At 39.1% G+C, this 15498-nt stretch overlaps 1 protein-coding gene across 1 annotated transcript in view; it reads right to left on the bottom strand.

Annotated features, from left to right (window-relative positions):
- The window catches only part of DNA2 (DNA replication helicase/nuclease 2), a 55727-nt gene that overhangs the window by 14333 nt on the left and 25896 nt on the right, over positions 1-15498 (bottom strand). The window contains exons 8-14 of the mRNA XM_041749714.1: positions 12316-12481; positions 9214-9408; positions 7143-7373; positions 2069-2185; positions 1876-1985; positions 1059-1168; positions 46-270 (exon numbers count right to left, since the gene is read on the bottom strand). Coding sequence (XP_041605648.1) covers positions 46-270; positions 1059-1168; positions 1876-1985; positions 2069-2185; positions 7143-7373; positions 9214-9408; positions 12316-12481 — 1154 coding nt within the window. The remainder of the gene's footprint in view (positions 1-45; positions 271-1058; positions 1169-1875; positions 1986-2068; positions 2186-7142; positions 7374-9213; positions 9409-12315; positions 12482-15498) is intronic.

Genomic DNA, 15498 nt, shown 5'->3' with positions numbered 1-15498 from the left:
CTACAAAAATTACTATTGGTATTATTATGCAATAATTGTACTTACATGACTGTTGTACAGTTCTTCCAGAAGAGCTAAGGATTTAATGGACTTTGATCTGCAAATTTCCTCTTCTGTGAATTTCTGGATGTCTTGATGTACCTTCTGAGTCCGACCCAAACGCAAAAATCCTATTTTAAACTTTGCTAACTTCAAAAGAATATTGTCAACAGCAGAGTGTGTATAGCTGGTCAACAAAACACTAAAACCACAGGTATAGAGAATTCTTACCTAATAATGAATAAAAGAAAGGAAAATAGCATTACTTTTAATTCCAGATAATTTTTAACATGCTTAAACTTAATAAGAAGCATCATTTTGAGCTGAGTCAAGGTAACATTTTACAAAATTATGAAGTCAAAAGGTTTTATGAAAATAACATGGCATTATCTTTTCTTTTTTTTTTAAGATTTTATTTATCTATTCATGAGAGACACACAGAGAGAGAGAGAGGCAGAGACACAGGCAGGCTCCATGCAGGGAGCCCGACGTGGGACTCGATCCCAGGTCCCCAGGATTATGCCCTGAGCCAAAACAGGCACCAAACTGCTGAGCCACCCAGGTGTCCTGAAATTTCTCAATTTTAAAGGGAAGGATGGGACACCTGGGTGGCTTGATGTTAAGCGTCTATCTTTGGCTCAGAGCATGATCCCAGAGTCCTAGGATCAAGTCCCGCATCAGGCTACCTGCGTGAAGCCTGTTTCTCCCTCTGCCCCTCTCTGTGTCTCTCATGATTAAATAAATAAAATATTTTTTAAGAAAAAGGGAAGGAAAGCATACAATGATATACATGCCACCAACAGAAAGAGATCTCAGACAACCCTAAATACAAGAAACCTACAACATGATTACAACTTTTTTGTGACAGCTTTTATATTTCTCATGTCATTCTAAAAGGTTAATTTGAAATAAAGCCTTTTGATCTAAAATTCAGCTCTTCTGATAGAAAACATCACATTCTCCGAACTGAGAAGCCAATTTAAAGAGTCTCTAAGCAAAAGCATAATAACCTTACTTACAAGAGTACATATTGTAGTTGTTTTTCCTGTTCCAGGCATACCCACAATGAGTGTGTAGTCTTTTGAAAGAAGTACCTTTTTCATTGCTTGCCTCTGAGGTTTATTCAAACCTACATTTAAATTTAAAAATAATAGGAAAAAGAATGTTGGATTTCAGTGAGCAAATTAACTATAAGAAACTTGCAGGGATCCCTGGGTGGCGCAGCGGTTTGGCGCCTGCCTTTGGCCCAGGGCGCGATCCTGGAGACCCGGGATCGAATCCCACATCAGGCTCCCGGTGCATGGAGCCTGCTTCTCCCTCCGCCTGTGTCTCTGCCTCTCTCTCTCTCTCTCTGTGACTATCATAAAAAAAAAAAAAAAAAAAAAAAAAAAACCTTGCAGCCTCGGGACACCTGGGTGGCTCAGCGGTTAAGCATCTGCCTTCGGCTCCCGGAATCCCAGGATCAAGTCCACATCCGGCTCCCTGCATGGAGCCTGCTTCTCCTTCTGCCTGTGTCTCTGCCTCTCTCTGTGTGTCTCTCATGAATAAATAAGTAAAATCAAGAAAGGAAGGAAGGAAGGAAGGGAGGAAGGAAAGAAAAGAAAAGAAAGAAACTTGCAGCCTCTATTCAACTCTGTTCTTCAATACGTCTTTTCAAAGTAAGAAAATGTCACAGTGATATTAAGGGATAAATGTAAACTTCTTCCCAAGAGAATCTGTCTAAAAACTATTATCACAAGTTTAATAAGTTATAAAAATGCGAGATAATAATGCACATTCAATTATAAATACAACCAAGAACAATCAATGGAAGCAGACATGCTGATTATCACATACCTTTTAGAATGCAGGCAACTGTATCCTTTGCATCATATGGAAGAACAGAACTGAGGTAGGATATAAACTGAGGTTCACGTAAGTCAATGATTAAATCTCGAAGTTTTTGGCTAAAAAGAAAAGGAAATGCTGTTAGAAATAACATTCCTTAGGAAAAGTGGGGTAAATTTCAGACTCACTCATTGTTACAAACCTGACACAGGTATTTTCCATCAATTTAGAAAGATTTCCTAATGGAGTATCTATATCACAAGTTTTTTCTTCCTGGTCCAATCTGAACAAAGTTGATTCTGGGAGTACTGACACGTTCCTAAAATAGCAAAACAGGTGTACATGAATGTTTTTCATTTAACATGGTCAGTAGGTCTGTATAGAAAACATACTGCTGTCCTAAAAGAGTAAATGAGCCAGAATAGCTATTAAAATGGTTACCAGAAAAAAAAAAAAAAAAAAAATGGTTACCAGAGGCACATGGGTGGCTCAGTTGGTTAAGCATCTGCTTTTGGCTCAGGACATAACCTCAGGGTACTGCGATCGAGTCCGCATAGGGCTCCATACTGTGGGGAGAGTTTACTTCTCCCTCTCTCTCTGTCCCTTCTCCTGCTCATTCTCTCTCTCTCCTGCTCTCTCAAATAAATAAATTAAATTCTTTAAAAAAAAAAAAATGGCTACAAGGCCCTAATTCATACTTGCCAATCAGATAATATAAGAATGGTGGATTGGGGGATCCCTGGGTGGCGCAGCGGTTTGGCGCCTGCCTTTGGCCCAGGGCGCGATCCTGGAGACCCGGGATTGAATCCCACATCGGGCTCCCGGTGCATGGAGCCTGCTTCTCCCTCTGCCTGTGTCTCTGCCTCTCTCTCTCTCACTGTGTGCCTATCATAAATAAATTAAAAAAAAAAAAAATTAAAAAAAAAATTAAAGAATGGTGGATTGGCAAGAAGAGGGGGAAAAGTAGGGAAGGGCATGAGACACTAAGGTCAAAGCAATTAATCAGGAATCTACAATACCTGCTCACAATTCACTAGGCCTTGCTTTGCAATTTAGCCTGGGCTCACCACCCCTAGAAGGATCCTGAGCACATGGCCCCTCTCTCCTCCAATCTGGAACAAAGATCTTTCCTGATGTCTTCTCCCACTCTTCCCCCAGCTCCTAAGCCTCTGGGGTTTCCTAGGGTCGCCTCCCTGGTCCCCTGCCCTACTATTTTTTCCTTTGGTTCCATGCCCTCATGTAGCTCTAAATCCCAAATCTACACTTTGACGCCTGACCTCACATTCCTCTTCCACCTCATTGCTCACCCAAGCTTCAGGTCTGGATGTCCAGCCGGCAGCAAAATCTTTCCACTTGGTCAAAACCCAGGCTTTTAAAACTCAATACATTCAAACTTGAACAAATCTTCATCCCTGCTGAATCTGATCCCCATTCTGATTCCAGTCAATAACTCTTGTCCCCATACCATTACCTTATTCCTTCCTTCTCCCATTCCCTTACCTCTTCCCAACCTCCACATCCAGTCAGCATCCAAATGTCAGCCAATTTTACTTTCTAAATACTTCTAGAAGTCACTCCATCTTTACTGCCAAAGAAATTACTGCTAGCCTGGACCCTGTAAGTTTCCTGGGGTCTATGCTTTCACTTTCATCTCTATTAATTAATGACTTCTCACAATGCATCCACAGAAAAATGCAAATCTGATTTACTCTTCTGTTTAAAACTCTTCAATACATCTGAATAAAGTCACAACATAACATGGTATATGAGACCTTCTATGAACTGACCTCCCTCATCACACACTCTTCTCTTAAGATTTTATTTATTTATTTGAGAGAGAGCCCTTGCCCAGAGGAGCAGAGCGGGGGAAGGGCATAGGGAAATGGAGGAGACTTCCTGCTGAGCAGGGAGCCTGACTGGGACTCCATCCCAGGGCTCTGAGATCATGACCTGAGCCAAAGGCAGACACTTAACTGACTGAGCCACCTCGGAGCCCCTACACTCTCCATCTTTCACATTCCTGCAGTTTCCTGAATACTCCATTTCACAGCATATCACACCATCATGTCTTTATGTGTCATGTTCCTCTGCCTGGCATACTCTTCTCACATTGCTCCATCAGGCTAATTAATCCACCAAATGAAGATCCAGAATGACTTCTTTCAAAAAGCTTTCTCTGGGATCCCTGGGTGGCGCAGCGGTTTGGCGCCTGCCTTTGGCCCAGGGCGCGATCCTGGAGATCCGGGATCGAATCCCACGTCAGGCTCCCGGTGCATGGAGCCTGCTTCTCCCTCTGCCTGTGTCTCTGCCTCTCTCTCTCACTGTGTTCCTATCATAAATAAATTAAAAAAAAAAAAATTAAAAAAAAAAATAAAGATTAAAAAAAAAAAAAAAAAGCTTTCTCTGAGTTTCCTAAAACTGGGTTAAATGCCTCTCACCCATGTTCTCTTCAATTCAAACACTTGTCATATTAGACCAAAAATATGTTTGTCTACCCATAAGATTATAAACTTCTCAAGGTTTTGCAAAGCAGGATAGGCACTAAATAAATAAATAACTGCAAGGGACTACAGGATACTCTAACAGACAAAAGAAACAAGGTGACTTATACTCCAATGTCATGAAACCCAGACTAGGGCTGGTTATGGTTAAACTAAAAATACTGACTGGTAGAGAACAACCCTGGACAAGTCCAGGGCAGTTACCCAGAAGTCACTGCATTCCAATTGCTGATCTCCATCCATTAAAATATGGCAATGCATAGCCTGCACTTGAATGCAACAAAGGCTGGAAGTACAGGAAGAGGGGAATGTAGATATTGGTGAACATGGATAGTGGTCTCAACCACAAACTTTCATATCAACTACTCTATTTTCTTAATATTTTTCTTTAAATGAACTCACTTTGTTTTAACAGAGATAAATATACTTTGTCACAACCACAAATTGGGAAAAAAAAGTCTCTTTTTAAAAAGACTTTATTTTTAAGTAATCTCTACACCCAACATGGGGCTCGAAACCTACAACTCTGAGATCAAGAGTTACATGCTTGACTAAGCCAGCCAGGTCCCCAAAACAGTTCTTTTTAGAAGGATAAAATGAAACGGTGAGTGCCCACACTGCTACAAATAAGATTCACAGTTAATAGGGAATCTAGCCTGCCTGCCATTCATGTGTCCTAAGAACTAGATAAAATCAGGTCTACAATTAGTATTATGAAACAGAATATACTAAGCAAAAGTTTAGCAGTTTGGTAGTTTCTCAAAATGTTAAACTCAAAATTAGTACACAGCCCAAGAATTCCATTAATAGGTCTCTACAAAGGAAAATAAAAATATATTCACATAGGGGCGCTTATGTAGCTCAGCTGGTTAAGCCCCCGACTCTTGACTTCGGCTCAAGCCATGATCTCAAGGTTCTGAGATCGAACCCCACGTCAGGTTCCATGCTCAGAGGGGAATCTGCTTCTCTCTCCCTAAAATAAATAAATCTTTAAATAAGTAAATAAAGTCTTAAAAATATAAATATATATATATATAAATTCACGTAAATATTTGTATGTGAAGGATGCCTAAGTGGCTCAGTGATTGAGTGTCTGCCTTCGGCTTGGGGCGTGATCCTTGAGTTCCAGGATCAAGTCCCGCATCAGGTTCCTTGCATGGAGCCTGCTTCTCCTCTGTCTGCCTATGTCTCTACCTCTCTCTCTCATGAATAAATAAATTGTTTTTTAAAAATCTGTATGTGAATATTTATAGCAACATTACCATAACACCCAAAAAGTGGAAACAACACAAATGTCCATCAGCTGGTGAACAGATGAGCAAAATGTGGCCTATCTACATAACCGAATATTATTCAGCCATAAAGAAATAAGATATTGATAAATGCCAAAACATAGATGAACCTCAGAAACATTATACTGAGTAAAAGAAGCTAGGCAAACAAAATAAAACAAAACAAATAATATGTTGTACAGGGTGACCCAGTGGGTTAAGTGTCTGACTTCGGCTTAGGTCGTGATCTTAGGGTCCTGGGATTGAGCCCCAGAGTTGGGCTCCCCGCTCAGTGGGGAGTCTGCTTATCTCTCTCTCTCTCTCTCTCTCTCAAATAAGTAAATAAAGTCTTTAAAAAAAAAAGAAAGAAAGAAAGAAATATCCAGAAGAGATAAACCCAACAGACAGAAAACAGACTGGTTATTGCCAGGGGCTGGGGAGAGGGGTAGTGACTACTTAATGGGTACATTTTCTTTCAGGACAATGATACTAGATAGAAGTGACATTTACATGATATGCTATGAATGTATTAAATGTCACTGAACTGTACATTTTTAAATGGTTAGTGGTCAATTTTAGATTATGTGTCATTACCTCAATTTTTTTTTTAAGATTTCATTTATTTATTCATGAGAGACACAGAGAGAAGCAAAGACACAGGCAGAGGGAGAAGCAGGCTCCCCATAGGGAGACCAATGTGGAACTCAATCCCAGGACCCCAAGACCCCAGGACCCTGGGATCATAACCCAAGCCAAAGGCAGATGCTCAACCACTGAATCACCCAGGCACCCTACCTCAAATTTTTTTTAAAAAGCAAATGAAGGGGATGCCTGGGTGGCTCAGTGGTTTGGCGCCTGCCTTCGGCCCAGGACATAATCCTGGAGTCCCAGGATCGAGTCCCACATCGGGCTCCCCACATGGAGCCTGCTTCTTCTCCCTCTGCCTGTGTCTCTGCCTCTCTCTGTGTCTCTCATGAATAAATAAATAAAACTTAAAAAATAAAAAATAAATAAAAAAGCGAATGAAGTGGAGCACCTGGATGGCTCAGCTGGTGGAGTGTGGGACTCTTGATTTCGGGGTTGTGAGTTCAAGTCCTACATTGGGCATAGAGATTACTTAAAAAAGGAGGGGGTGTAATGAAGCACTGATACATCCTACTACATAAAGATGAATCTCAAGAACATTGTGCTAAGGGAAAAAAAGTCAGTCACAAAAGGCCACATAGTATAAGATCCCATTTCTATGAAATGTTCAGAACAGGGACATCTATAGGATCAAAAAGGAAACATGACTGCCTGGCGTAGGAGGAATGAATACCAAAGGACACAAGGGTTCTTTTGGGGTGATGAAAATATTCTTTTCAAAATATGATTTTGGTGATGGCTACACAACTCTAAGCATATACTAAAAACCATGAATAATGGTTTAAATGAATAAACTGTGTATAGTGTGCAACTTATGTATCAATAAAGCTGTTATCCCACCAGAGGGACATTTCATTACCTGTCCAATAAACAGGTTACTGATGTCACGTTAATCTCCTTCACATATCCCCTAGACAAAGCAAATAGTGTTCTCTCTTCTCCACTTAAAATAATCCTATCACCTGCCATTAGATTTGTGACAGGAATGTCACCATTTTTACGTTGAAAATTATGTAAATATTGTCCATCACAAATTGTCTTTACACATTCTGTTCTAATCAGGTTTCCAATGCAGCTGCCATTCTCTTCCCTAAGAAACAGAAAGAAAGACAGTGAGAGAAAGCTTCCATTTACATCATATATAAAAATACTGAATTTGCATTTTCCCACAATTTACTTGTTCATCTGGCCCCTGGAAGCTATAATGTTAATACCTACTCAATCAGTTTTACACTTTCCACAATCTACATTAAAGTGTCAGAAATGCTAAGAAACATTCTGAGTTTTGAAATAATCCCTCATCAAAAGACATCTGGACAAGTGCTAAGGAGTACATACCTTATTTCATTCACAGGCTGGGAACTCTGAACAACATGTGCATCAGCACTTTGAAGCTTGAACAACATCCCCACTTCCTATGCTGATACACGTAACATTACAAGACAAAATGGTAATGTTTTTCCTGAAGTTGATGTGAAGAAAATAAGTACCTATTTCTTTAGCATTTACAAGAAGATTTATAATTATTGTTACTAAAATAATGGCAAGCAAGTTGATAATTCCATTGCTTCTAAGAAATAAGTATTAAGTATTTACAACCTTTAGACACTACTATTAAGTACAACTTCAGAAGCTTGTTGGCATGTACACTTGACAGTCACTATACTTACGCAGTCTATCAAAAACAACTTAAATTTTATCCACTGTAATGATTCCTTGTGTTAAAATTTACTATGAAGGAAAAATAAATAAATAAATAAATAAATAAATAAAAATAAAAAATTTACTATGAAGGAAATAACAGTCCAATTATTTCTTTTTTTTTTAATTTTTTTTATTTTATTTATGATAGTCACACAGAGAGAGAGAGAGAAGCAGAGACACAGGCAGAGGGAGAAGCATGCTCCATGCACTGGGAGCCCGACATGGGATTCGATCCCGGGTCTCCAGGATCACGCCCTGGGCCAAAGGCAGGCGCCAAACCGCTGTGCCACCCAGGGATCCCAATCCAATTATTTCTAAAGTTACATTAAAATCAACATTCATACTGGAAAGTTATAAATAAGTGGATCAAATGGAATGAAATATTACATAAAGAAAAATACTAAGCAAAGACATACAAAATTACTTTATAAGCAACTTGTAAAAAAATAGGGACACCTGGATGGCTCAGCAATTGAGTTTCTGCCTTTGGCTCAGGTCATAATCCCAGGATGCAAGATCAAGTCCCACATCAAGCTCCCTGCGAGGAGCCTGCTTCTCCCTCTGCCTATGTCTCTGCCTCTCTCTGTGTCTCTCATGAATAAATAAATAAATCTTAAAAAAAAAAAAAAAAAACCTTGTAAAAAATAGATCTCTATAGGAAACAAACTTCCTTGCTGGAAGGGAAGTGGGTAAGGAAATGGGGCAACTAGGTGATGGACATTAAGAAGGGCATGTGATGTAATGAGCACTGGGTTCTGTATGCAACTGATAAATCACTAAACTCTACCTCTGAAACTAAAAAAGTTCTTTTTAATTTAAAAAAATTAAAAATATGTCTCACAAAATAAAAGATGAACCAATTTTAGAAAATTTGAATCTGAAAATATGAACGTCTTAAAGACTAGTATTTAAAGTATTAAGTAAAACGTCATTAATTTGTACTAGGATGCTAAAATTCACCTCATATTAAACTTTATCCTCTTTTCACTGATGAAAAAGGACTAATAATTTTTAAAATAAGATTACTCAAGATATATTTATAATGAAAATAACAGTGCTCCTACTTAGAGACAATTCGTTGACAGCCATGTAGAGTTGGCATGAATATACAAAATTGCACATCTCTGCCATGATATCATGTATCCCGTATTTTTCCTGATTCTAAATACCATCCCATTAGCTAATCTAAATTACTGAAGTTTTACTGTATTAGATGAACCACTTACATTTCTGAAGCAGGCATTAACCATATATGTTGGTGATTCTTTTTATTATCCTTTGATTGTGACTCCAGGGTTAACATTAGACACCAAAGGCTAAAATACTCCAAGTGTGTAAGCTTTAGATGTTGGGTTTCTTCTTTTATTTTGGGCAGCATGCTAATCGGGACTGAACTGTCATCCGTCCGTTGTTCAACTGCTCTAAAGAAAGATGTATATAAAACATTTCACTGGCTAGCTATAAAAATGAGGTTATTTCTGAAATAAGCATACATACATGATGATCACTGTAACTTTTTTTTTTTAGAGTCAAACACACTTTATTCAGCACAGGAATGTGTGAACAGAGGGCCTTGGGCAGGGTTCCTGACAAAGAGCTCTGCTTCAAACCCTGCTGTAAACGGAGCAATGGTCATCATATAAACCACTGGGCCCAGAGGGATGATCACTGTAACTTTTAACCACAGGTCCTAATTTTCTTTAAAAGTCATTTCAGGGGATCCCTGGGTGGCTCAGCAGTTTAGCGCCTGCCTTCAGCCCAGGGCGTGATCCTGGAGTCCCGGGATCAAGTCCCGGGATCGAGTCCCACATCAGGCTCCCTGCATGAAACCTGCTTCTCCCTCTGCCTTCTCTGCCTCTCTTTCTGTGTCTCTCTTGAATAAATAAATAAAATATTTTTAATTTTTATATCCTCTCTCTCTCTCTTTATGAATAAATAAAATCTTTAAAAAAAAAAGTCATTTCAACATTTTATAAGCCAAATAGCCTTTTACAAAACAAAATGCTTACAAAACCCAGTATAACATTATTTTGCTTTTAAGGACTATCACCCTAATAGCTACTTCAGTTTGGTATGCTCTAGTTTTCATTCCTATAATTATAGCAATTTTACACATTGTGTACACCTGCATCTCTCAAAGTCACAATTTGTACATCCAGCTCTGTGCCAGTAAAGTCAACATAAAAACACGGTTAATTACATAGAGTATCAATTATGCTTAATACTAATTTTTCAATTTTTAGTATATGTGCAGCTGAAGTGAGCACTAATTTTTCGATTTTTAAACAGAAACAAGTGTTATAGGACAGCATACAAAACATAGAGAATAAAACAATATTTCAAAAAAATATGCTTCTCCTATAGGCCCAAACGTCCCAGAGTTCATGCTCCTTTGCATTAAAAGAGCTTTTGTATGATATACTTTGAAAAGTCCTTTATGGGAATTTTTTTTTTAAAGATTTTATTTATTTATTCATGAGAGACAGAGAGAGAGAGAGAGAGAGAGGCAGAGACACAGACAGAGGGAGAAGCAGGCTCCATGCAGGGAGCCCAATGTGGGACTGGATCCCAGGACTCCAGTATCACGCCCTGGGCCAAAGGCAGGCACTAAACCGCTGAGCCACCCAGCCATCCCCTTTTTTTTCCCCTAAAGATTTATTATTCATTCATGAGAGACACAGAGAGAGAAAGGCAGAGACATAGGCAGAGGGAGAAGCAGGTTCCCCACAGGGAGCCCGATGCAGGACTCAAGCACAGATCCTGGGATCACACCCTAAGCCGAAGGCAGACGCTCAATCATTGAGCCACCAAGGCATCCCCCTTTGTGGGAATTCTTAGGCTGAACTGGAACTTTGGTCTTGATTTGATCTTGTTTCCTACTCTATATATACATCTAACTATTTTTTGTGTCCTTAAAAACACTCACTGACCTATGAAGGTATAAATACAAACCACTTTTTATGACACCTGAAAAACTTTCCCTATGTAGAAAAATAGATACATAGGTGCCTGACTGGCTTAGTAGGTGGAACATGAAACTCTTGATCTCAGGATTGTAAATTAGAGCCCTATGCTGGGTGTAGAGATCACTTAAAAAATCTTAAAAATGGATGCCTGGGTGGCTCAGCAGTTAGGTACCTGCCTTTGGCTCAGGGCGAGATCCTGGGGTTCCAGGATCTAGTCCCACATCGGGCTCCCTGCATGGAACCTGCTTCTCTCTCTGCCTGTGTCTCTGCCTCTCTCTCTCTCTCTATGTCTCTCATGAATAAATAAGTAAATTTTTTTTTTAAATCCTAAAAAAAGAAAAATAGGCATATATAAACAGGAAGACAAGTCTGTTGAATTATATCAAGTTATATGTCTGAAAGAACCAATTTCCCCGTGTTTTTTTTTTTAATTTTATTTATTTATTCATGAGAGACATAGTGGGGGGGTGGGGGGCAGAGATACAGGCAGAGGGAGAAGCAGGCTCCATGCTGGGAGCCCAATGTGGGACTCAATCCTAGGTCTCCAGGATCAGACCCTGGACTGAAGGCGGCGCTAAACCGCTGAAACACCCGGGCTACCCCAATTTTCTTGTTTTTAACTACACAAAGCAATTAAGAAATAGAAGAATTCAGGGTACCTGGGTGGCTCAGTGGTTGAGCGACTACATTCGGCTCAGGGCGTGATCCTGGGTCTGGGGATCAAGTCCCATACAGAGCTCCCTGTGAGGAGCCTGCTTCTCCCTCTGTCTATGTCTCTCATGAATAAATAAATAAAATCTTAAAAAAAAAAAAAGAAGAAGAATTCTTAAAGTCTCATTTAAGAAAAGCTATATAACATTTAAAATTCCTATACTTCCTTTTTTAAGATTTTATTTTTCAGGGCAGCCCAGGTGGCTCAACCGTTTAGTGCCTGCCTTCAACTCGGGGCCTGGTCCTGGAGACCTGGGATCGAATCCCACATCAGGCTCCCTGCATGGAGCCTGCTTCTCCCTCTGCCTCTGTCTCTGTGTCTGTCTCTCTCTCTCTCTGTGTCTCTCATGAATAAATAAAATCTTAAAAAAAAAAAAAAAAGATTTTATTTTTCAGCTATCTCTACACCCTATATTTTTTCAAACTTAAAACCCAAAATCAAGTCACATGCTCCACCAAATGAGCCAGCTAGGTGCCCCTGTACTACATCTTTCTTACCCAGATTCGATTAAGTCCTAAAATTATTTCAGTTCCCCAGAAACTATTTGTAGCAAGATTAAAATAACCACTTTTGGAAAAAGTTTAAAAGGCATTCTATTATTGAGTTAACACTGAATTGGAATTAATACTTTTGAAAGACAATGTTTTTACCTGCTATAAAGAGCACAGTTGCCAATTTGTGAACAATATTTACAAGATTGCTGGTCTTCAATTATTTGTGGCAAAGAAGCAAGCTTTGTCTTTTCCTTTTCAATAGCAGATTTACTAATACGGTGAAACAAAGAGAATGCCATCTGGTTTCTTAGCCTTAATAATTCTGTGGGAAAAAAAGGGAAGGAGGTGTTTAAGAATTAAGTGAAGTTTATTATATATCTTTCTCATGTAAAACTTAAAGATTTAAAAACATAAAATGAACATTTGTATTTCCCATTACACTAGATACTATGAACATTTCGGTGTATATTTCCTTAAATTTTTGTTTACTTGGTAAGTTCTTTTAAACAACCATATATCTCATAACTGATAAATATTGTGAAGCTGGTATTTTTAGCTAAATGCTAAGGATAAATACAGCTATCTAGAGTATCTAAATACAAGACAAGTTTTTTTTTTTTATATTTTTTTAAGACTTATTTATTTATTTATTCAGAGAGAGCGAAAGAGAGGCAGAGACACAGGCAGAGAGAGAAGCAGGCTCCATGCAGGGAGCCCGACGCGGGCGGGACTCGATCCCGGGTCTCCAGGATCACACCCCAGGCTGCAGGTGGCGCTAAACTGCTGCGCCACTGGGGCTGCCCACAAGACAAGTTTAAAATAAATTTTTATATAATAAAATTTTAAAAGGCTAAAGATGTTTTCAATTATACAGTATATTGTTAAAATTCTTCTTAAAAAGAACAGCTATACACCAATAAATTAGGCAATCTAGAAGAAATGGACGCATTCCTGGAAAGCCACAAACTACCAAAACTGGAACAGGAAGAAATAGAAAACCTGAACAGGCCAAAAACCAGGGAGGAAATTGAAGCAGTCATCAAAAACCTCCCAAGACACAAAAGTCCAGGGCCAGATGGCTTCCCAGGGGAATTCTATCAAACGTTTAAAGAAGAAACCATACTTATTCTACTAAAGCTGTTTGGAAAGATAGAAAGAGATGGAGTACTTCCAAATTCGTTCTATGAGGCCAGCATCACCTTAATCCCAAAACCAGACAAAGACCCCACCAAAAAGGAGAATTACAGACCAATATCCCTGATGAACATGGATGCAAAAATTCTCAACAAGATACTAGCCAATAGGATCCAACAACACATAAAGAAAATTTTCACCATGACCAAGTAGGATTTATCCCCGGGACACAAGGCTGATTCAACACTCGTAAAACAATCAATGTGATTCATCATATCAGCAAGAGAAAAACCAAGAACCATATGATCCTCTCATTAGATGCAGAGAAAGCATTTGACAAAATACAGCATCCATTCCTGATCAAAACTCTTCAAAGTGAAAAAAAAAAAAAAAAAAAAAAAACTCTTCAAAGTGTAGGGATAGAGGGAACATTCCTCAACATCTTAAAAGCCATCTACGAAAAGCCCACAGCAAATATCATTCTCAATGGGGAAGCACTGGGAGCCTTTCCCCTAAGATCAGGAACAAGACAGGGATGTCCACTCTCACCACTGCTATTCAACATAGTACTGGAAGTCCTAGCCTCAGCAATCAGACAACAAAAAGACATTAAAGGCATTCAAATTGGCAAAGAAGAAGTCAAATTCTCCCTCTTTGCCAATGACATGATACTCTACATAGAAAACCCAAAAGCCTCCACCCCAAGATTGCTAGAACTCATACAGCAATTTGGTAGCGTGGCAGGATACAAAATCAATGCCCAGAAATCAGTGGCATTTCTATACACTAACAATGAGACTGAAGAAAGAGAAATTAAGGAGTCAATCCCATTTACAATTGCACCCAAAAGCATAAGATACCTAGGAATAAACCTAACCAAAGACGTAAAGGATCTATACCCTAAAAACTATAGAACTTCTGAAAGAAATTGAGGAAGACACAAAGAGATAGAAAAATATTCCATGCGCATGGATTGGCAGAATTAATATTGTGAAAATGTCAATGTTACCCAGGGCAATTTACACGTTTAATGCAATCCCTATCAAAATACCATGGACTTTCTTCAGAGAGAACAAATTATTTTAAGATTTGTGTGGAATCAGAAAAGACCCCGAATAGCCAGGGGAATTTAAAAAAAAAAAAAAAAAAAAACCATAGCTGGGGGCATCACAATGCCAGATTTCAGGTTGTACTACAAAGCTGTGGTCATCAAGACAGTGTGGTACTTGCACAAAAACAGACACATAGATCAATGGAACAGAACAGAGAACCCAGAAGCGGACCCTGAACTTTATGGTCAACTAATATTCGATAAGGGAGGAAAGACTATCCATTGGAAGAAAGACAGTCTCTTCAATAAATGGTGCTGGGAAAATTGGACATCCACATGCAGAAGAATGAAACTAGACCACTCTCTTTCACCATACACAAAGATAAACTCAAAATGGATGAAAGATCTAAATGTGAGACAAGATTCCATCAAAATCCTAGAGGAGAACACAGGTAACACCCTTTTTGAACTCAGCCACAGTAACTTCTTGCAAGATACATCCACGAGGGCAAAAGAAACAAAAGCAAAAATGAACTATTGGGACTTCATCAAGATAAGAAGCTTTTGCACAGCAAAGGATACAGTCAACAAAACTAAAAGACAACCTAGAGAATGGGAGAAGATATTTGCAAATGACATATCAGATAAAGGGCTAGTTTCCAAGATCTATAAAGAACTTACTAAACTCAACACCAAAGAAGCAAACAATCCAATCATGAAATGGGCAAAAGACATGAACAGAAATCTCACACAGGAAGACATAGACATGGCCAACATGCACATGAGAAAATGCTCTGCATCACTTGCCATCAGGGAAATACAAATCAAAACCACAATGAGATACCACCTCACACCAGTGAGAATGGGGAAAATTAACAAGACAGGAAACCACAAATGTTGGAGAGGATGCAGAGAAAAGGGAACCCTCTTACACTGTTGGTGGGAATGTGAACTGGTGCAGCCACTCTGGAAAACTGTGTGGAGGTTCCTCAAAGAGTTAAAAATAGACCTGCCCTACAACCCAGCAATTGCACTGTTGGGGATTTACCCCAAAGATACAGATGCAATGAAACGCCGGGACACCTGCACCCCAATGTTTATAGCAGCAATGTCCACAATAGTCAAACTGTGGAAGGAGCCTCGGTGTCCATCGA

Source organism: Vulpes lagopus, chromosome 3 (assembly GCF_018345385.1).
Source record: "Vulpes lagopus strain Blue_001 chromosome 3, ASM1834538v1, whole genome shotgun sequence".
Classification (NCBI taxonomy): Eukaryota; Metazoa; Chordata; class Mammalia; order Carnivora; family Canidae; genus Vulpes; species Vulpes lagopus.
The sequence above is the reverse complement of the archived record's forward strand: the minus strand, read 5'-3'. Positions and strand labels throughout refer to the sequence as shown.